The sequence below is a fragment of the Myotis brandtii genome, unplaced genomic scaffold (genome assembly GCF_000412655.1).
Source record: "Myotis brandtii unplaced genomic scaffold, ASM41265v1 scaffold670, whole genome shotgun sequence".
NCBI lineage: Eukaryota > Metazoa > Chordata > Mammalia > Chiroptera > Vespertilionidae > Myotis > Myotis brandtii.
This window is the reverse complement of record NW_005370611.1, coordinates 618,904-641,048: the sequence shown is the minus strand read 5'-3', so window position 1 is coordinate 641,048 and position 22,145 is coordinate 618,904. Positions and strand designations below refer to the sequence as shown.

General features: G+C 37.4%; 1 protein-coding gene across 2 annotated transcripts in view; it reads left to right on the top strand.

The window, feature by feature from the left end:
- AP1G1 (adaptor-related protein complex 1, gamma 1 subunit) overlaps positions 1-22,145 on the top strand; it is an 84,544-nt gene that overhangs the window by 28,167 nt on the left and 34,232 nt on the right. For both annotated transcript variants that reach the window (XM_005881165.2, XM_005881164.2), the window contains exons 2-4: positions 1,672-1,875; positions 16,009-16,133; positions 20,945-21,086. In XM_005881165.2, the coding sequence (XP_005881227.1) occupies positions 1,675-1,875; positions 16,009-16,133; positions 20,945-21,086 (468 nt within the window). In that variant the 5' untranslated portion in view covers positions 1,672-1,674. The remainder of the gene's footprint in view (positions 1-1,671; positions 1,876-16,008; positions 16,134-20,944; positions 21,087-22,145) is intronic.

Sequence of the window (22,145 nt, the reverse complement as noted above, 5' to 3'; positions counted from 1 at the left end):
GTGGTTTTGTAGTTTGGTTGTAATTTTGAAGTGCTCCTGGGAGGAGTTGAGTACAGCATTTACCTACACCCATCTGACTGGAAGTCCCAAATTAATTTTTTTGTATTATGTGAGATTAGGGTCCAGGGTTAATTCCCCCTCCCCTCCATATAGATATCCATCTGTGCTAGCACCATTTGTTCAAAGACTACCTTTCTCCTAATGAATAACCTTGGGGCCCCTTTGTTGAAAACCATTTAGCATACTTGTGTGGGTTTATTCTCAGACTTTCTGTTTTGCTTTATTAGTCTCTATTTTTTACTTTTAAAATATTTTTATTGATTTCAGAGAAGAAGGGAGAGGGAGAGAGAGATAGAAACATCAATGAGAGAGAATCATTGATTGGCTGTCTGCTGCATGACCCCTACTGAGGATTGAGCCCGTAACCCAGCATATGCCCTGACTGGGAATTGAAACCATGACCTTCTGGTTCATAGGTCGACACTCAATCACTGAGCCACTCTGGCTGGGCTCTAATTCTATCTTTAAATTTAGTTACACATTGTCCTGATTGCTGTAGCTATGTAGTATTTCTTGAAATTAGCTTAAGTTTTCAAACTTGTTTTTTTTCAAATGATTGTTTTGGCTATTATAGATTCTTTTTAAAATTTTTTACTTTTAAAAATACTCATGAGAATATGACACCAATAGTCTTCTGAGATTGTTTTATTATTTTTCTTAACACATTTTCTTTTTTAAAAAAATATATTTTATTGATTTTTTTTACAGAGAGGAAGGGAGAGGGATAGAGAGAAACATCTATCAGCTGCCTCCTCACACCTCCTACTGGGGATGTGCCCGCAACCAAGGTACATGCCCTTGACTAGAATCGAACCTGGGACCTTTCAGTCCGCAGGCCGACGCTCTATCCATTGAGCCAAACCGGTTAGGGCTCTCAACACATTTTCAAAGAGTATTTAAGTGTTCTGAGAAGATTACCATTTCTTGGAAAGATGATTTAACTTGACAATTGGTGTTTTCAACTTAACAAAATGTCTCATTTTGTTGAGTTGTGCTTTGATTATGATTTTACTCAGTACTCATCTGATACTTTGTTGAACTATGTTGAGTTTAACAACAACTGAGCAGAAAATATCTGTCTTCTCTAAGGTCATAAACTGTTCTTTATTACTTTAATGATTGAGTAAAGATTTGGGTTGAGTTCCTAAGATATTTTGATATTAGTGATGGACTTTACATATTAGTGTATCCTATGTCTTTAACATCTTCAGTTTGTATTTTTTCCAGGAATTAACTGAGTTGAGGGGTTTGTATATAATAGTTGCTTTGTATCACTGGACTAGCAAGGCTTGAATTTTTAAATTTATTTTTATTTTTTTGTAAGAGAACATTTATTTGGTAAATCATAGAGGTAGAAGAAGTAATTCCTAGAAGAAATGGGCTTAGGAAACAACTTATAGAGGTAAAGGAAGGGCCCTTGGAGCTTGGGAGTGAGGAAGCTAATGGTAATGTGCCTGGGGCAGGGAGGGGGAAGAGAAAGGGAAAAGTTCGGCTTGCTCCGGGGAGGGAGAGCCGAGGCTTAAATTCTTAAAAATCAGAAATTTGGAAAGTTGTGTGAATGGTTTTAGTAGTAAAAATATGTGAACATCTTTAATGTCTTTTCATATCCAGAGGATGCCAGCCCCCATCAGATTGCGGGAGCTGATCCGGACCATCCGGACAGCTCGGACCCAAGCTGAAGAACGAGAAATGATCCAGAAAGAATGTGCTGCAATCCGGTCATCTTTTAGAGAAGAAGACAATACATACCGGTGTCGGAATGTGGCAAAATTACTATATATGCACATGCTGGGCTATCCTGCTCACTTTGGACAGGTAGGCGGGGCTGAGATCACATCTAGCAAGGGTACTCTTGTTTGAATGACAGTAACTCAGAGACTCAATCTTTTCCTACCAGGGAGGATAGGATACTTTTGGAAGTCTCTAGTATGATCACTGTGGAACTGAGGGTGGAATTGAGAGAGAAAGCTGCAGACCTAGAAAGGCGTGATATTGCCATCAGTTGTCCTTTCCATTGGGAATCTCTCATATTCTAATGTGGATTAGAATATGTTTTGATGGTAGCAGCTAGCTTCCTAAAAATTGACCAGGATTAACCAGTAGATGTGATTGTTCTGTGAGAGGGCCTGGACTATGATGAATATTTAAGAAAAATTTGCTAAATGTGTCCTTAATTATTTTCTCTCTGAACCATATTATGAAAAGGAACTCCCATGACAGATGTTTTTAAGTAAAAGAAATTAGGTGGTTATCAAATAATGGCATTAAAGATTTTGTCCTAATTACCTCATGCTTTCTTTGATTGCTATAACCACTATGCAGGTCTGCCTCCTGAGCCTCTCTCACACACAAATGCATATTGATATAGCCAGTCTCAGCTTTGAGCATGATAGTCTTCATTATAACTGCTTTCTTCTTTCCAGAGAAGGATACAATGGATTGCTTTGGAATTCTTATTAGTGCTATTAAATTTTTTTTTGTTAATTCTCACCTGAGGATATTTTTCCATTGATTTTTTTTTTTTTAAGAGAGTGAAAGTAGTTAAGGGGGAGAGAGAAAGTCAGAGAGAGAGAAACATTGATGTGAGAGAGACTCATTGATTGGTTGCTTCCTGAACAGGCCCCTACTGGGGCTGGGGAACCTGCAAATGAGGTATGTGACCTTGGCTGGGAATCAAACCTGTGACCCTCCGGTGTGCGGGCTGACGTTCTAACCATTGAATCACACTGGCCAGGGCAATGCTATTAAATTTTATTTCACTTAATTTAAGAATTGTATTTTATGCTATGTAGTCTTTTTTTTTTAAAGCATCTTAGAATGTCTTCTTTTAATTTTTTTTTTTTTATTGATTTCAGAGAGGAAGGAAGAGGGAGAGAGAGATAGAAACATCCATGATGAGAGAGAATCATGGATCGGCTGCCTCCTGCAAGTCCCCTACTGGGGATTGAGCCCACAACCCAGGCATGTGCCCTTGACCAGAATCGAACCTGGGAACTTTCAGTTCGCAGGCCGACGCTCTATCCATTGAGCCAAACCGGCTAGGGCGCTACGTAGTCTTTTTAAGGAAAGGAATGCAAAATTAAAAGAGAATGTGCAACACTAGCTAGAAGGAGAAAAATACTTTCCATATTTCCATTATTCAAAGATAACTATTATTGTTTTGATGTGTGAAATGTATTAGGAAACACGACCACCAGTTTACTAGTATCTCCTAGAAGCAGTTTCCCCCAATCCTGAGTTAAAACAAAAAATAGTAATGGGATTGAATCTTATTAGAGTGACTTGGGTTAGTTTTATGCTCATCTTGGGGCAGGGAATGAGATCAGCCTCTCTAGAAATACATGATTGAGAGTGGAAGAGCATTACTTCACCAAAGGAAAATTGAGGTGTTAAAAGCAGAGGAAAGGAGGACCAGATATTAGACAGGCAGAAGGAACAGTGTTCTCTTATGAACAAAAATGTTACATGCTTTTACCACATCAAAAATTTATTTGGTGCATGACAGTTAATATAAAGCAAACATGTTCATATATTCTTTGTAGTTTATTTTAAGTAGACACATTAGGTTAGATTTACAGAAATCTGATATGCTGTACTATAAAAGTCCTCCACTCAGAGATAACCACTGTTAACATCTTGGATACAGTAGATTTACATACTCCCAAGGGAGTTCTTTGAAGATAGACTCTTAAAATCATAGGATAGATTTAAGGCGTAGATGATATTTTACTTTGTAAAAGAGCTCTCTCTATATATTTCTAGAATTTACTTCTGTACTAGTAACATGGTATATGCTCTTTAGGTGGCATTTTTGGGTGTTTTGGAACTTAATTGTTTGATAAAACATTTACTTCTTAGGTAGAAAGAGTTAATGATGTTCAAGGGTAATTGTACTAAATTTTGGTACAAAAAATAAAGATTTTTCTGAGTGGGAATACGAATCATTTTAAATCCCTTATTCTGTTTCCTTTATTTGAATAAATTATGGCCCTTTGCATATCAGTAATTTGGTACCCCACCCACAGGAATTTCCTTTATAAAGTACCCATAAAAAGGTTCCTATCTGGAGTCTCTCACTTGCATGTATGAATCACAGTGTCATTTTCATTTAATTATGTGTAACAAGAGTCACTTTTTAACTGCATTTTATTTGTAAGAACTACATAATGAACCTGCTGTTCATTATTACGATAGCCACTAGCTGTGTAGCCATTGGTCTTTTGAAACGTGGCTAGTTCAATTGAGGCAAACGTTAAAGGAAAATAAATTTTGGTGGGAGGGTACTTGATGCAGTTATTGAAAAGGTTTAAAATATGTTGTAGACAACTTGGGCATGTGAACCTTACTTCATCAATTGTAAATTTTATGAAATACGGCTCAAATATTTTTGATAGATATGTAGTGTACAAATTGAGGTATACTATTAGTGTAAAATGCATACTGTAATTGAAGCCTTAGTATAAAAGATGTAAAATATCTTAATTTTTATGTTGATTTTATGTTGAAATCATTTTTATGTTGATTATATGTTGAAATATTTTAGCTATATTGGGTTAAATAAAATATGATTAACACTAATTCACCTGTTTCTTTTTACTTTTTACTGCAGTATTTAGAATGATGCTGTCCAATAGAAATAAAATATGACCCAACATGTAATTTAAAAATTCGTAGTAGCCACATTTTAAAAAGTCTTATTTAAAATTTACAACAAAATCTATGAAGTAGGTAATATCTTCATATTATAGGTGAGGGAAAGTGAAATTCAGTTAACATGACTTGTTTAAATTCACAGAGCTAGTAAATATTAGGGAGGGGATTAGAATTCAACCTTGTATAACTTTAAAACCTATCCAGTCTTTGGTTTAATTTAAATCTATAAATAGCTATTTGCATCAAGTTTATTAATGAGCTATTTATTGAATTATTTTAGTCCTGCCTTGCTGTACAAAGGATTTGAGATGGCATATGTTACCAGCATCTATTTAAAGTAGAAAAAGGTTAGTAGAAAGTAAGAGTTGGGAGAAGGAAGAATGCAGAGCACAAGGCCAATGTAGTTGCTGTTGGCAAGTCAGCTAAGGCAAGAAACAAAATCATTCAGTTATGTGTGATTTACCAGAATTTAAGAGCTCAGCTGCAGGAACCAGACTGCCTGGATGTGAGTTCTGGCTTTATTACTTTACTGTGTTATTTTTAGCAAGATCCTTAACCTTTCCTGTCTCAGTTGCCTCATCTGTAAAATGGGAACAATCCTAAAAACTACATTGTATGGTTATTATGAAGATTAAGTAAATAAGTGTTAAATATGTATGTGTTGTACATAAAAAGTCAAATATTATTCAGTTTACAATTTCCTCAAGGACAGCAAGAATTTTTTTTTTAAATATATTTTTTTATTGATTTTCCACAGAGAGGAAGGGAGAGAGATAGAGAATTAGAAACATCGATCAGCTGCCTCCTGCACACTCCCCACTGGGGATGTGCCTGCAGCCCAGGTACATGCCCCTGACCGGAATCGAACCCGGGACCCCTCAGTCCGCAGGCCGACGCTCTATCCACTGAGCCAAACCGGTTCGGCTAGTAGAGATTTTCTTACGTGTGTCTTTTGTTCAGTAGTCTCTTAGAAATGTGAGAGAGTATTCTCAACATTTTTACAATAAAAGCAGTGATAGATTTCTTATAAGGTTTGTAACCTTTCATGCTGGCTTAAACACAACCCAGAAATAAAGTAGAGTATCTAAAGAAGTTGGTAGATTTCAGGAATAAAAACAGTGGCTTAGGGGCCATATTCTTTCATAAATGTATTTCATTTGTTTTGCACAATACTTAAAAATGTTTTGAATTTTCTGCCAATATCCTGTATAATAAAAGCCCAAAATGCAAATAGACTGAAGGGTGGAACAACCAGCAGAATGACCGGTTGCTATGACATACACTGACCAGCAGGGGGCAGACGCTCAATGCAGGAGCTGCCCCCAGCCTGCAGGCCCCAACTGGCGGCGGCAGGAAGCAGGGCCGGCGAGCGGGTGGCACCAGGCCAGCCAAGGCGGATGCCAGCATGGGCCCCCGGTTGCCTCACCAGTCGTCCTGCAGAGGGAGGCGACCAGCGGCAGCAGGGGGGAGGGCCTACGAGTGGGCGGCACCAGGGCTGCCAAGGTGGGTGTGAACAGGGGCCCTGATCACCCTGCCGGTCGCCCCACAGAAAAGCCCTGATCGCCAGCCAGGCCTAGGGACCCTACCTTGCACGAATTTTGTGCACCGGGCCTCTAGTATAAAAATAACGGAACTTCTCGTAGAAATCTGGATTTCTAGTTTCTCTTAGAAAATCAGAGGATTTGACAATGCTGGATCCATATTTGCACATGGCAGTAGTAGGTTTGTGACCTTCTTCTCCATGCTGGGCATGCATTCTCTGTTATTTCCCAGTTCATATCTGGCCTGCTATACCCAATTGCCTGTCTACAGTAGTCTTCCCTTCTGTTAATATACCATAGCACTCCACAGCCTTAGGTTCTCTAAAGTTCTTCATACACCTCTTCGGTGAAATTTATTCATAGGTTCCTTGGAGCTCTTCTATTGCAGATAGCATCCTTAAACATTAATTATTGATGTAGATATATAGAAGTAGAATTGATTTTTTTGTTTGTTTCGTTAATTCTTACCTGAGGATATTTTTCCATTGATTTTTAGCAAGAGTGGAAGGGAGGGGGAGAGATAGAGAGAGAAATATCGATATGAGAGAGACACATCCATTATCCATTGGTTGCCTCCTGTGTCGAACCTGAAAACAAGGTACATGCCCTTGACTGGAATCAAACCTGAGACACAGTCCGCAGGCTGATGCTCTATCCACTGAGCCAAAAGTTAGGGTTGATTTTCATCTACTTAACAACATAACAATGGCAGTTCCCTTCCTTTTTCATCTTTAAACATTTTATTTTTTCTTATGTTCTTACTGTATGTACATGTGGTACAATATTGAAAAGAAGCAGCGATAATAGGCATTCTTGTCTTGAGCACACTTAAGCCCAGATTTTAGTCTCTAAATAATACCATTTTACTCTAAAAAGGCTAATGCCCATTGGAAAGATGGCTGATCCCAAACCTGGGGCAGGAAATGTACAAAATGAGCTTGAACCATATTACTATGCCATAAAGCAAGAAAGACTACAGAGATTATGTTAGAAGTATTCAGTAGCCACCAGAAGAGGCTGTCATGCCCCAAAATGAGAAAATTTGAGTATTAAGAATAATGATTGCTATTGAAACCAAGTAAGTTTATATCAGTGAGTTCATAATAATTAACAGAAAATTAGCCATGCCTATGAACCAAGAGGTTATGGTTTGATTTCTGGTCGGAGCCACATGCCTGTGTTGCGGGCTCAATCCCCAGTGTGGGGCGTGCAGGAGGCAGCCAGTCAATGATTCTCTCTCATCATTGATGTTTCTATCTCTACCTCCTCTCCCTTCCTCTAAGAAAGCAATAAAAAATATATTTTAAAAAAGGATACATTTTGAAAAAAATTTAATTGGTCATCTTTGGAAGATAGTAGGAAATCCACTCATTATTTTTGAAAACTGGTAAATAAAAGAAACAAACATTGATCCTGCTTTTCCTTACCAGTATTCCTCCTGAAGGAACTATTGGTAAACCAATGGTATATGTAGAGAAGTTGCTTCTTAAAGGACTAGTCCAGCTGATAAATGAAGAAAGAATGAAAGAATTATATTGCCATTTTGTAATCCCTGATGATATCACTGCTGCTACTGTCTCAAAAGAGAGACAACCACCAGAAATAATTATATGCCTTCTGATGAAAGTTCATACCACCACCTATGAAGTGTATTTGCTAAATCAAAACAAAAACTGAAAAACTTGAATCTGATCATGCCTCCTTGTCTGTTTTAAAGAGACATTTGTAAGAGTACTAGAGGCCTGGTGCACAAAAATTTGTGCACTGGTGGGGGTGGGGGGGTGTCCCTCAGCCCCACTTGTGCCCTCTCACAGTCTGGGACCCCTTGGGAGATAACCACCTGCTGGCTTAGGCCCGCTCCCCAGGTGGCAGATGGCAGGCCCGATCCCTTGGTGCCTGTCCTGCCTCCCCGAGTCGCACACACAGCAGGGCCGATCTGGGGGTTGGGGCGCCGTCCTGGGTCGGGTCACACACGGGACGCCCAGGCGGGCAGGCGGATTGCTGCTGCCCCGCCTGGCAGCCCGCCCTGCCTGCAGTATGCAAATTAGCCGCCATCTTTGTTGGCAGTTAATTTGCATATCATGCTGATTAGCCAATGGGAGGCATAGCAAAGGTACGGTCAATTACCATGTTTGTCTATTATTAGATAGGATTCCTTGCAGCATTGTTTCTTATAGGGATACATTGGGATCAATCTATATATCCACAAAAATAATAGGTTAAGTTGTGGTGTATTCATAAGTGGAATAATGCAAACTAATATGAGTGAATTGGAGCTTCTTGTCTGGATGTAATACTCAAAGCTGTTGAGTGAAAGCAACAAGAATATGATCTGATAGTTACATAAAGTTTAAAATATTCAAAAACAATTGTCTTTACTGTACATGTATAGTAAGGACATGCAGCATGGCAAAAATGAACAAAACTTTTGAGTTTTGATTAGTCCTGGGGTGGAGAGAAGGGAAATGGGATTGAGGGCTTCAATTAAATTTGTAATATTAAAATATTTTAAATTAAATAAATAGGGCATAAAGATTTGGTAAAGCTTGTTGGTGGGTCAATGAGTGTTATGTGATTTGAATTTGTTTTTTATTTTGTTTTTTCTTTTCTTCTGTCATAAGGGTGAAAAAACAGGTTCTTAGTCTATATAGAGTTTATGTTGCCAGGTTATAGCTTGTTCTTCAAAAGGGTGTGTGTGTGTGTGTGTGTGTGTGTGTGTGTGTGTGAATTAGAAAGTTATTTCTGAGTATTAAAATGAAATAAAGGTAACTTTAAAAAAGACCTATCAGTTGCAGATCCATTAATGTTTATAGTATTTTAATTGCATCTTTTCATCAAGATGATTGTTCACATCATAAAACCCCCAAGTGTTACATTGAAAAGCAAATGTATATGTGCATTGACCTTGTGGGAAATTGTCCTAGAAGCTAACAAAATGGGTTTAGCTTTTTTCTTAAGGGTAAACAGATTAAATGTTGGTAAAAGTCAATGTTTGTGCTTTCTTCAGAAAAATGGAACAAGGCCAGAAACCTGGTAAACTTCTCTTTTTAAAAATTGCTTTGACATTCAAAGAAAATTGGAACATTTGAGTCATATAGAATAACTTGGTAAACATTAAATTGTCAGACTCTACCTCAAATCTACACCAGATTATCCTGGGGGTGACTTACATTTCAAAACTCTCCCAGGTGATTTTGATCAATCAGTTTTGGGAACCACTTCTTAAGGCACTGTTTTTGTTGCAAAGGGGGATGATAACTTCAGTTTTTTCGGTTTGTTGCTAAGGCTGCCTGGAATGCGTCTGGGGGAAAAAATTTGAGGCCACTTGGAGGATCAGCTGGAGAGAATTAGGCAAGGAGTGGAGAATGTTAGGGCTGTCTTCCACAATGTGGCTTCCTTATCTTAGTGATGAGGAAACCTGAGGCTTGTTGAAATAATTTAGCTAGAAATAGGATTAGGGCGGCACAGCCCCTAACTTAGATTAGTTTCTTTTCTATTCCACTATGTATTAAATACAGAGAAAGGAATCTTTCTCTGATGTTTTCTTACTGTTTTTAACCTGAATTGGGTGCCCTTTCCCAGTCATTTTCACAGTAACTTGTGCATAACTGTCATAGTATATATGTCATCTTTTATGATACATATCCAACTATTGGTCTTGTGCCCTTCTGGGTATCAGTGACAATGTCGAACATACTGGTATATGCACAACAGGAGCTTACTAAATTAAAGCAAAACCACAGTGTTCCAAAACAATTGGAAAGTAAATATTAAAAAAATCAGTGAGTAGCAAAGAATTATTACAGTCAGCCCTTTGGGATGAAAGGTGGTGTAGAGGGAGAAGGTTGCTGTGGAAAAGCAAGTGTATTAGAGTGTTGTTGACAGGGAGAAATTGATAGTAGGTGAAGAATACAAAACAAACGTCAGCAAGAAAAAGCATAGCCATCCTGGGGATTAGAGATAAGGAATGAACATCCTTCTTAAGCTGTTAGAGTATCACAAGTATAATAGGATAGCACAATTGTTCATTATGAACATAAGTTATCTTAAAAAAACTGATTGTTTCCATTTACGAGTTGTATTTTTATAAGATTCTGGTCTTAAACTTTCAAAGTCTTTTTCAAAAAAGATTCCAAGACACAAATGCCTTTTTGTTATTTTTTGAAATATATGTTGTTCAAGTTTGGAAGGGGTACACATGATTTCCCTAAGTTGTTTTATTTTCCCTTTTAAATTATTATATGAATTTTTCTAACCATAAGTTAGATATAAGTTCACTTTATCCTGCAGTTTCAATTTTTTCCCTCCTAGTCCAATTTTATTTATCTCTTTGGAATAGATAATGATAGTTCACTGATGATGAAAACTGCTTTTTACTCTCTTCTAATCACTTAGTTTCCCTCTTTTTTTTTTTGTTAATCCTCTCCTGAGGATATTTTTTCCATTGATTTTTAGATAGAGTGGGAGGGAGGGAGAGAGAGAATGAGAGAGAGAGAGAGAGAGAAGCTGCCTCCCGAATGCACTCCTCCCCCCTCCCCCCACCGGGCCTGGGATGGAACCTGCAAGCCAAGTATATGCCCTTGACAAAGCCGATGCCCTAACCACCTAGCAACACCAGCTAAGGCTAGTTTCCCTCTTTATAGGCATTTGTTGGCATTTATTTCTTGGCTCCCCTTCCAGAGATATTTTATACATCTTCAGGGAATGGATATATATGTTCTCGCCCCCTCCGGTTTAAAATAAATATTGTCACACACTGTTTGCACTGTTTTATTAATCTGTCATGAAGATTAGCCCATATCCTATATAATAAAACCCTAATATACAAATTGACCTAACAGCGGAACGATTGGTCACTATGATGTGCACTGACCACTGGAGGCAGCTCCTGCATTGAGCGTCTGCACCCTCCCCCCCCCGCCCCCCAGAGGGAGGCGACCGGCGGAGGCGATCAGGGGGCGGGCCTGGTCAGTGGGCAGTGCCAGACCACCAGCCAAGGCAGGTGCTAGTGGGAGGTCCCCCGATTGCCCCGCCCGCTGGTCACCCCACAGATGGTCCTGATTGCCGGCTAGGCCTAGGGACCCTACCCTATATATTGGGAACAGTCTCTTAGATTTAAAAATTAAAACCTGGCAAGGCTACTCTAACACTGAAAAAACAGGATGATGTGGCAATGACATGCATGGACTCTGGCTTGCACATTTTGTGGTCAGCCCTGATTCTGACAGTTATAACTGTGTGACAAAGCCAATTAACTTCTCTCTGCTTCAGTTTTCACCCATAAGATGGGGAAAATGGTACTACTGCCTCAGAAGGATCATGTTATGTACTACTTTTTATAATCAGGGCAAAAAAATGTAGCTGCCTATACAACAGCAAGATGCCTTTCACCTGTATGAAAAGTATGGTCACTGGTGCATGCAGTGTCCTGGATTGCGAGAGGGATGTCCGACTGCCGGTTTAGGCCTATAAACCGGCAGTCAGACATCCCCCGAGGGGTCCTGGCCTGTGCCCTCTCACTGAGGGACTTCCCCCACTTCTCCTCTTCCCCCCTCATGCACAAATTTCATGCACCAGGCCTCTAGTCACCATATAAGAAGCTTCCTCATTTCCTTTTTCCAGTTGTTTTTTGACATGCTTGTCATAGTATATCCAGCTTAGTATTTCATTATATGTATGAATCATAATTTGTTAAATGGATGCCTTATTAATGGACATTTATTTCTAATTTTACTGTTTAAAATAATACTACAGTTGAATAATATCCATTATTTTACACCTGTGAATGAATTGTAGTATAAGTTTCTAAAAGTGCAGTTGTTGAGTCAAAGGGTATGTGTATTTAGATAGGCCAGATCTTTCTTATTACAGTTTGGGTCAGTTTATACTCTTGTCATTAATGCTCTTGCACTATTGTGACAATTTTTTTATCTTTGTTAATACAGTAGGTTAAAAGTATCTCAGTATGGATTTGATTTGCATTTCTTTTTTTGTAATAATTTCACTAAGGCATTTAAAAATATATATATTTTTTATTGATTTCAGAGCGGAAGGGATAGGGAGAGAGAGATAGAAACATAAATGATGAGAGAGAATCATTGATTAGCTGCCTCCTGCATGCCCCACACTGGGGATTGAGTGCACAACCCACACATATGGCCTGACCGGGAATCATACTGTGACTACTTGGTTCATAGGTTGATGCTCAATCACTGAGCTATGCTAGCCAGCCCACTAAGGCATTTTAAAATTATATATATATATATATATTTCTTTATTGATTTCAGAGAGGAAGGGATAGGGAGAGAGAGATAGAAACATAAATGATGAGAGAGAATCATTGATCGGCTGCCTCCTGCACACCCCCTACTGAGGATGGAGCCCATAACTCAGGTATGTGCCCTTGGCTAGAATCGAACCTGGGACCCTCCAGTCCGCAGACCGATGCTCTATCCACTGAGCCAAACTGGCTAGGGCCCACTAAGGCATTTTTGTATATCATATAATCACTTTTATTAGTGTACAATTCAATGATTTTTTTTTCTTTTAGTAAAACCCTAGTTGGGTTTGCATTTGTTTTATGAAAAGATTGAACTCCATTTTATGTTTGAATTATTTTTGTTTTCTTTGAATTGTTCATATTTTTGGTCCATTTTTATTTTGAGTTGTTGGTCTTTTAAAAAAAATCAATTTGTAGGATTCTGTTACATAGGATTTCATGACTGTGAATTAATATTTTTTTGAAGTTTGTCATTTGTCTTTTGACTTTGCTCACAGGTAAAAGCAAAAGTTTTCTGGTGTGAATATAAAAGCTGGGCTGTTTACCTGGGGTCTTAAAGCATTTGCTAGATTTGTGGTTTAGCAGTGTTTCACCTGGGATTTCAAGGAGCCTTCAGTGAGAAGTAATAGTACTGGATGAATTTGAGATTGTTACCTAAGGAATGGATACATTTACTTGGTTACTATTTTTCTTGTGTAGCTCACACAGAATGTTGAGTTGTGTTTTAGTGATTGTGGCCCCAAAATGGATATCCTCCCTTCCACATTCCATTGCACCACCCTCCAACCTTTTTCTTTTTCAACATATGAAAACTTTGATAACATTCCTGATAAAACATGGTACATTCTCAACACTATTGCTGGCTACCTCCACCTAAGTGTGAAGTGTAATCAGGGTTAATCTTTCATGAGAGGATGTATTTCAAGTGCCATTTCCAGCTGTATAATCTTTTGTTTCCCCTAAAAATTGCCACCTTTAAAAAACAAATTCTTATTTTTAAAGCAAAATCATTGTACCACTGGGAACATTAAAAAGAATTAATTTAGTATTCTTTTAAATTTTAGTTTATCTTTTTGCTGTTTAGTTTTTAGGTAAGTTTTAAATAAATATGACAAAAGCAACAAATTCTACTCACCAGTCACTGGTGACTTTTAATGTGACTGACTTAAAACTTGGCCCTAAAAAATACAAAGGAATGTTAATGCCCTTCTCATTAGTTTATCTTAATAAGATATTTTTGGATAATTTATTTGTGTAATGCCTGTTTTTTGCCAGAAGCATGATTCAATAAGGATGATAAAAATTTCAGTGGTACCTGATTCTAAGAACATTTCCTTTCACTTCTAAAATATTTATTCAGACTTACTAAATGGGAAGATTTAAAAACCTTCAGTTTGAAAGGGTAAGATTTTTCTAATAACGTTTTAGCTTTTGATTTTTCTCATTCACTTCAGTAATTTTTCTGCTGACATTGTAAAAATGACTTTTCATCTATTTCAGAAATTTTTTAAAAATTTAACTTGAATGTATAGGAGAAAGGAAATGATTATTTATTTATTTTTAAAATATATTTTGATATTTTATTTTATTGATATTTTACAGAGAGGAAGGGAAAGGGATAGAGAGTTAGAAACATCGATGAGAGAGAAACATCGATCAGCTGCCTCCTGCACAACCCCTACTGGGGATATGCCCGCACAAGGTACATGCCCTTGACCGGAATCGAACCTGGGACCCTTCAGTCCACAGGTTGATGCTCTATCCACTGAGCCAAACCAGTTAGGGCAAGGAAATGGTTATTACCTAATTTTTGTCAATCTCAGAAGACATTTTAGTTTTTGTCTTGGATCCTGATAGTTCCCCCCTTCTTTGACTTGCTCATGATAGTTTCTGCAGCCTTTAGGTGTTTTTTAATGCAGGTACATTAAGAGAACAATTTTTAAACAGCTTGAGACAATTTTATTTGTAAACTCTTTTCTCAATTTTACCTTTGAACTTATAGGCAAATTCAGGCAGGAAGTAGTCTCACAGGATCTTAGATTCCTGTGTACATGGGTCTGCATTTGAGCCCCTTCCTTTGGGAATGTGGTGATTGTAAATGGGAGCATAGTTGGAAAAACTCTTGGAGAGTCTTAACTGTGTACAGCCTTTGAAAATCACTCCTCTAGACTGTATGTTTGACCTTTTCCATGTTAGTCAAGATGGAATGGTAAAATACAGCATAGTGATTGTGACATTCAAGAGAAACTAAGGAGATGCCCTAACCGGTTTGGCTCAGTGGGTAGAGCGTCGGCCTGCGGACTGAAGGGTCCCAGGTTCGATTCTGGTCATTAAAAAAAAAAAGAGAGAAACTAAGGAGGGACAAACTGTTTAACTACAAAGACTCTTAAGCTCTGAGTATTTCTAACAATTATATAAAGAAAAAAAGCATAAAAATTTTAGGTTAATTCCACTACTGATTTTTCCTCTGGCTTTTTTTCTTTTTTTATATTTGATTCTTAAACCCTTACTTCTCCCATAGTATTGGTTTAAGCTCTAAATGTAGCACTTTCTTTTTTTTAAAAAAAATATTTTTATTGACTTCAGAGAGGAAGAGAGAGGGAGAGATAGAAACATCAATGACGAGAGAGCATATCGATTGATTGCCTCCTGCATGTCCCTCACTGGGGATCGAGCTTGCAACTTGGGCATGTGCCCTTGACAGGAATCGAACCCGGGACCCTTCAGTCCACAGGCTGACGTTCTATCCACTGAGCCAAACAGGCTAGGGCTGTAGCACTTCCAACATTATATTAAATTTAGTTATTGTCTGTCTCTTCTGCAGTTGTACATTCCTGATGTGCAGGGCAGCAATCTTTGGCACTTTGATGTATTTCCAGTTTTTGAGTTTTTTGATATTCAAAATAGGAACCAGACTTTAAATGAGTTAAGTACTCATTTAGTAACCTGGGGATTAAATTAGGAGTTAGGTTTGTTAACACATTGTGGATGGATCATGAGAATTCTTGCTTCACATTACACAGTGTTTTACAAAATATCATACTTTAAAAAGATATTAGCTTGTAAGAACATGTAATAAATAACTTCAAAATGCAATGGGTATTTAATTTTAAAGTGTGCCTTTAACATTTATGTAAAACATTTTTTGTAGTTGTTCAGTAGAAACTTATGTGGCCACTGGGTAAAGCTAGCAATAAAATTGGTCCGCAATGTGTTAATATCTTATAATACTTTTGTATGAATCTGTAGAACTAAACTAAGCTTCACAGATTATTTGGATGGCAAATATCATAGAACCTTGACAAGATGATCTGTTTCAAGACTTGATTACTATCAAGCTACCCAAAGATCCTAAATCTTTGTCATTTAGATGGTTTGATGATACAAGTTATATCTATTTACTTTAATCTGGGTTAAAAACATTTCCTGATTCTGGCAGCAATTTCTTAATTTCTTTCTTTTTTTTATTTGCAGTTGGAGTGCCTCAAGCTTATTGCCTCTCAAAAATTCACAGACAAACGCATTGGCTACTTAGGGGCAATGCTGTTATTAGATGAAAGACAAGATGTCCATCTTCTCATGACCAACTGTATCAAAAAGTAAGTTTTTTATTTTATTTTGTTTTATTGCTTAAAGTATTACAAAGAGTATTACATATGTCTCCTTTTCCCCCCCAAGTTTTTTTTTTTAAAGTTATATAATTAATTTATTTGGTATTAAATGTTACTTTGCTTTGTCATATTTTATTGTCTCTATATATATACTAGATGCCTGGTGCACTGATTCGTGCATTGGTTGGGGGCATAGCTTGCAGGGATCAGCCCGTTGCAGGAGCAGTCGCTCATCCTGGTCGGCCAAGTGGCGCTCCTACTTGTGAAAGCACACTGGCCACCAGGGGGCAGCTCCTGTGCTGAGCATCTGCCCCCTGGTGGTCAGTGCGCTTCGTAGCAACTGGTCGTTCTGCCATTTGGTCGCTGGGCTTTTATTATATAGGATTTTTTTCCTTTTTTTTGTTTCCATCACCATTTATCCCCCATATACTCTCTTCTTCCCCCACTCTCTTCCTCCAAAATCACCACACTGTCATCTGTGTTCATGAGTAAGAAGTAAGTCTTAACCTTTCCTTCTAAGAACTACTTTGTGATTTTAGGTCTTTCCTATAATATGATATCAGTAAATCTTCTATTTACTGGTTTTATATTTACTTTCTAGAATATATTTCAATTGCTTTTGGTTCTGTAGCTTATATGTAAAGAGACTTAGCAAAGGCTTAAAACTTCTGTAGGGGATAATTTAATTAAATAAAGGTATTGGTATACATCTTCAGGCATAAGAACACAATTTAGCAATGAAATAACATTTGGGCCTTCATAGAATAGAAAAGGCATTGGTAAATCTGAGCTTTCTTATGTTATAGTTCCAGGACTTTGAATAACATGAATAATGAAATGTTATATTTATTAAAGAATTACCAGTGTATATTCTGAATAAACACTACTTAAAAATAAAAAGAGAAATCTTGTCTGTAATCTAATTCAAGATATCCATTCTGTGGGATTATATGTAGCCCTATGAATATTTGTGTATAAGTCATTTTTTTTTAATGGGTGCTTTACTGATCTACTAGTCCATTCATGTTTGTTTAACTTACAAACCGAGGAATGTTTGCCATTATGGAGAAATTAGAGGACCCAAGCAGGGGATTTAACAGTTCTTTCCAGCATTTCTCTTATAACAAAGTTCTGTTAGAAAGGCATAGAAGTTCTGATGGCCTATTGGTTAAAGGTACTTTTTGGATTGTTTTCATTTGTTTAATCTCCTTTTTTAGATTTCTATTTCATTTGCAGTATTTGTGTATTTGACATAAAATAGAATTGGGGGGATATAGGTGATCAAATTTATAGATACTGAACTCTTATAATTTTCTGTGAAAAATAATGTTCTACTTTAAAATTTCCCAATGGACACCTGGCTGGCGTAGCTCAGTGGTTAAGCGCCGACCTATGAGGTCACGGTTCGATTCCCAGTCAGGGCACATGCCTGGGTTGTGGGCTCAATTCCCAGTGTGGTGCATGCAAGAAGCAGCTGATCAATGATTCTTTTTCATCACTGATGTTTCTCTCTCTCTCTCTCTCTCTCTCTCTCTCTCTCTCCCCCTTCCTCTCTGAAATCAATAAAAATGTATTACAAAACAATTTTCCAATGGACAATGAAAAATTCCAAACTAAGAATTATGATTTGGTTGTAAATATTGCATTTATCATGTAAATATATTGAGTCTGTGAACTTAATTTTGGGAGAATCTAGTTTTTTGGTCTTGAAATAAATATTAATAATGAAAATACTAAGTTGATTCGTTTATTCAACCAGTATTTATTGCATACCTGTTGCATGCCAGGAGCTGTTGTAAGCTATGGGGATGGAGAATTTAAAAAATGGAACAGATTCTTGGTGTCATGGAGGTTGCATTCTAGATATTCAGCATGACTCTTTTATACATTTACTCTGGACGGCAAATTTTTGTTCTTTCATGCTCTGTTGCCCTTATTACCCAAGCCTTCAATCACATGCTGATAATTTGGCAGTTCTGCCTTGCAGCAAGTTCATATTAGAGGGTTAATACCAAACTCAAGTATAGCTTGGTAAAAATTGAAGAATGAGGCACATAAGCAAACAAGAAATCTTTGTGTTTAATTATAATGAGACCCAGCCAAACCAAGTGAATTTAGGAGAGAGTTACTAATAGTTGGAAATTGATATGGCACTTTCAGTCTAAGATCTCTTGAAGGACTTCGGTCATTTGTTTATTTTTTTAACATGATAATGAATGGGATTTTTCTGTTTGCTTTTTTGTGTGCCTTTTTCCCCTCTTTGTATTATGGGACATCATAGTGTACCAACAGTTTTTACGTTTCTTAATGAATGTTTACCCCATTGTTCATTGGCCTAGAAAACTCCTAAGACATTAAATCCTTAAAAATTGGATATAGTTTAAGAACTTGCATTATGCAAATTAATTATTGTAAAATGAATGAAAAGTCAACTAAATATTCTTAGCAACTGGAAGCTTAAATGGTAAAGCCATGGTTAGTAAGCTTCATTTCACCAGTAATTTTAACTTAAAGTATTCAAATTGGTGGAAAGAGCAGTTTGGCCTTCTTTTCCTTCCTTTGTTCTTCAGTAAAGACTGAAACCATTTATTAGTTTATTTAAAATGACCAGTTATGAACCCATTACGTGTTAAAATAAACAATATTTTTAAATAAAAAACAAATATTTTTCATAACAAAAACAATTCACTGAGAAGAATGGCATTATTTTACGTTTTTAAAAATCTCTGTAGTATCTGGCCTAATAGATGCTCCTGTTTTCAATTTCTTATATGTTTTTTGTTTTTGTTAATTCTCACCCGAGAATATTTTTTCCATGTTTTTTTTGTGTGTGTGTGTGTGTGTGTGTGTGTGTGTGTTTAGAGAGTAGTGGAAGGGAAGGGGAGAGACAGAGAGAAACATCAATGGTAGAAACACATCAATTGGTTGCCTCCTGCATGTGCCGCAGTTGGGGCTGGGGATCAAACCTGCAACCCAGGTATGTGCCCTTGACTGGAATTGAACCTGCGATCCTTCAGTTGGCGGGCCGATGCTTTATCCGCTGAGCCAAGGGCTCTTGTGCTATGTTTTAATTGAAGTATATGAAGATTCAGCCTTTTATAGATAATGTAGTTAGAAAAAGGAAGATGACTTGCAAATAACTATGGGTAGTCTTTTATAATATACCAAAACTACACAAGTGGTAGTTTCTTAAGGGTTAGTTACAATGTAAAATTTGAAACCTATCAATAAAGTTTGGTATTTGTGTGTGTGTGTGTGTGTGTGTGTGTGTGTGTTTTAGAGAGTGGAAGGGAAGGGGAGAGACAGAGAGAAACATCAATGGTAGAAACACATCAATTGGTTGCCTCCTGCATGTGCCGCAGTTGGGGCTGGGGATCAAACCTGCAACCCAGGTATGTGCCCTTGACTGGAATTGAACCTGCGATCCTTCAGTTGGCGGGCCGATGCTTTATCCGCTGAGCCAAGGGCTCTTGTGCTATGTTTTAATTGAAGTATATGAAGATTCAGCCTTTTATAGATAATGTAGTTAGAAAAAGGAAGATGACTTGCAAATAACTATGGGTAGTCTTTTATAATATACCAAAACTACACAAGTGGTAGTTTCTTAAGGGTTAGTTACAATGTAAAATTTGAAACCTATCAATAAAGTTTGGTATTTTTAATCATGCCTAAGGCATTTGGAAAAAAGTTGGTTCACCGAATTAAAGTACTGGTAGATAGACAAGTCAACTTCATAGTGGTAATACAAATTTTCCAAACTCGGTTATTGGTAACAAATATCATCAGTTGTTGCTCGTAAGTGGTAGACTTACCTGTGTTTTCTGACTTTGGGGAGGAAAGGTTTTGGTTATTATATATTGAACTATTTTTGTTAGTTGTAGAGCATATTAAACATCTTTCAAAGATACAGTTGTGCTTCATATTTCTATCTTTACCAGTTTTTATTGTCAATGGGTTGCTGAGTTTTCTAAAGTAGGTTGCCTTTAATATCCAAGAGATAATGTCTAATTTTTGTTGCTTTGGTATTTGGAAACATCAAGTTGTAAGCCTGTAGGAGGGACTATCAGTCACTTTGCAGTGTTGGTAATTTTTTGTTGTTGTTGTTAATCCTCACCTGAGGATATTTTTACATTGATTTTCAGGGAGAGTGGAAGAGAGAGGGAAAGACAGAGAGAAGAAATCTATGTGAGAGAAACACATCGATTGGTTGCCTCCTGCAAGAGCCCCGATCAGGGCCTGGGCTGGGGAGGAACCTGAGCAACCAAGGTACAGACCAGAATCGAACCCAGGACTCTTTGGTTCGCAGGTCAATGCTCATCCACTGAGCCAAACCGACTAGGGCTGCAGTATTGGTAATTTGTAATAAAGTTAGAATAAATATTTTTCCCAAGATATAACCCTATTAATCATTTTCCTTATTGGAGAAATTATGAATTATTCAGAGCTACCTCTTTAGATTGTGAAGCTTCTTTTTGTTGTTAATTCCCACCTGAGGATATTTTTTCCATTGCTTTTTCAGAGAGTGTAGAAGGGAGGGAGGGGAAGAGAGAGAGAAATATTGATGTGAAAGAGACATCACACATTGATTGGTTGCCTCCCGCATACACCCCAAAGGGGACAGGGAGTGAACCTGCAACCCAGATATGTGCCCTTGACCGGGACTGGAACCCGAGACCCTTTGGTATGAGGGCCGACGTTCTAATCACTGAGCCACATTGGCCAGGGCTAGTCTGTGAAGCTTCTTCATGGGGAGCACCAGACACAACACGTTCATTTCTACCTTTTTCTTTCTTTTGCAGTGATCTTAATCATAGCACGCAGTATGTACAGGGGCTAGCACTTTGTACCCTCGGCTGTATGGGCTCCTCAGAAATGTGCAGAGATCTTGCAGGAGAGGTAGAGAAACTCCTGAAAACCTCCAACTCTTACTTAAGAAAAAAGGTAACTGTTAATAAAACCAAATGTCTTTGTTAATGTTGGGGAGTATTATGGAAATGAGAAAGGAGATTATTCACTTTGAAACCTCTGATGTTAATATGTAACATGTCTTTCTCTGTGCAATAGATGTATTTTAAATGATTATATATGAATCAGGTGTTTATAAATCAAAATCTATTTTTATATTGATTTTGGAGGGGGTTTTTTTGGTTACTAATTAACTCTCCAGTTGATAAGTGATTGTGAACACTTTAATTCTTTTAATTCCTTTTTTTCAGGGAAATGATTTATAAACCAACCGTAACTGGATATCCTAGATGGCATATTTGCTTCCTAAATTACCTGATTCTAAACAGTATTAAAGTGATAATGAATCAATATTTATAAATTTACTTCCATCCTAATAATTAGTGCCCATGCCTTTGTCCTAGTGCCTTTAAATCTGTGGAAGTGCACTTCCATTGGGACCTAGATAATTATTAGGGAATGATAAAGAACACACTTTCTAAAATTGGTATGTCTAATGGAGTAGTAATGGATAACAATGCTCTCCGCTTTTTTTATTTGTTGATGTAAACATTTTATTGTTACTTTTTGTGTTCGAACCCTAAAACCTTCATAAATAAAGGTTATAAAATGTAGAACTCCAAGAAGTGAAGACACACTACTGTGCCTTTCTATATTAATGGTGTGAGGCAGAGGCGTTGAAAGGCCTAAACTGTTTTCCAGGATCATACACTATTAACGATGGCTGCAAACTAAATCCAGTTCTTTCTCTTAAAGAATGTGTGGGCTGCTCTTGTTCAGAAAGTACATTATTTCCTTAAATAGTACATTCCTGCAAATTAGGGGGGTGGGGAAATCTTTTTTCTCATGGGAAGAATTAGTTAAAACCTTTTCTTGTTAATATATCTAAACTTATATAGTATTCTACTTCAACAAATATGGTTAGTTTAACTTTATAGGGTAACCAAAATCAGTCTCTGAAAGTACCTTTCATTCCAGTGAGCAAGCTATGACCATCTTTTCTGCAGGAGAGATTAGCTAAATATCTTTCAAATG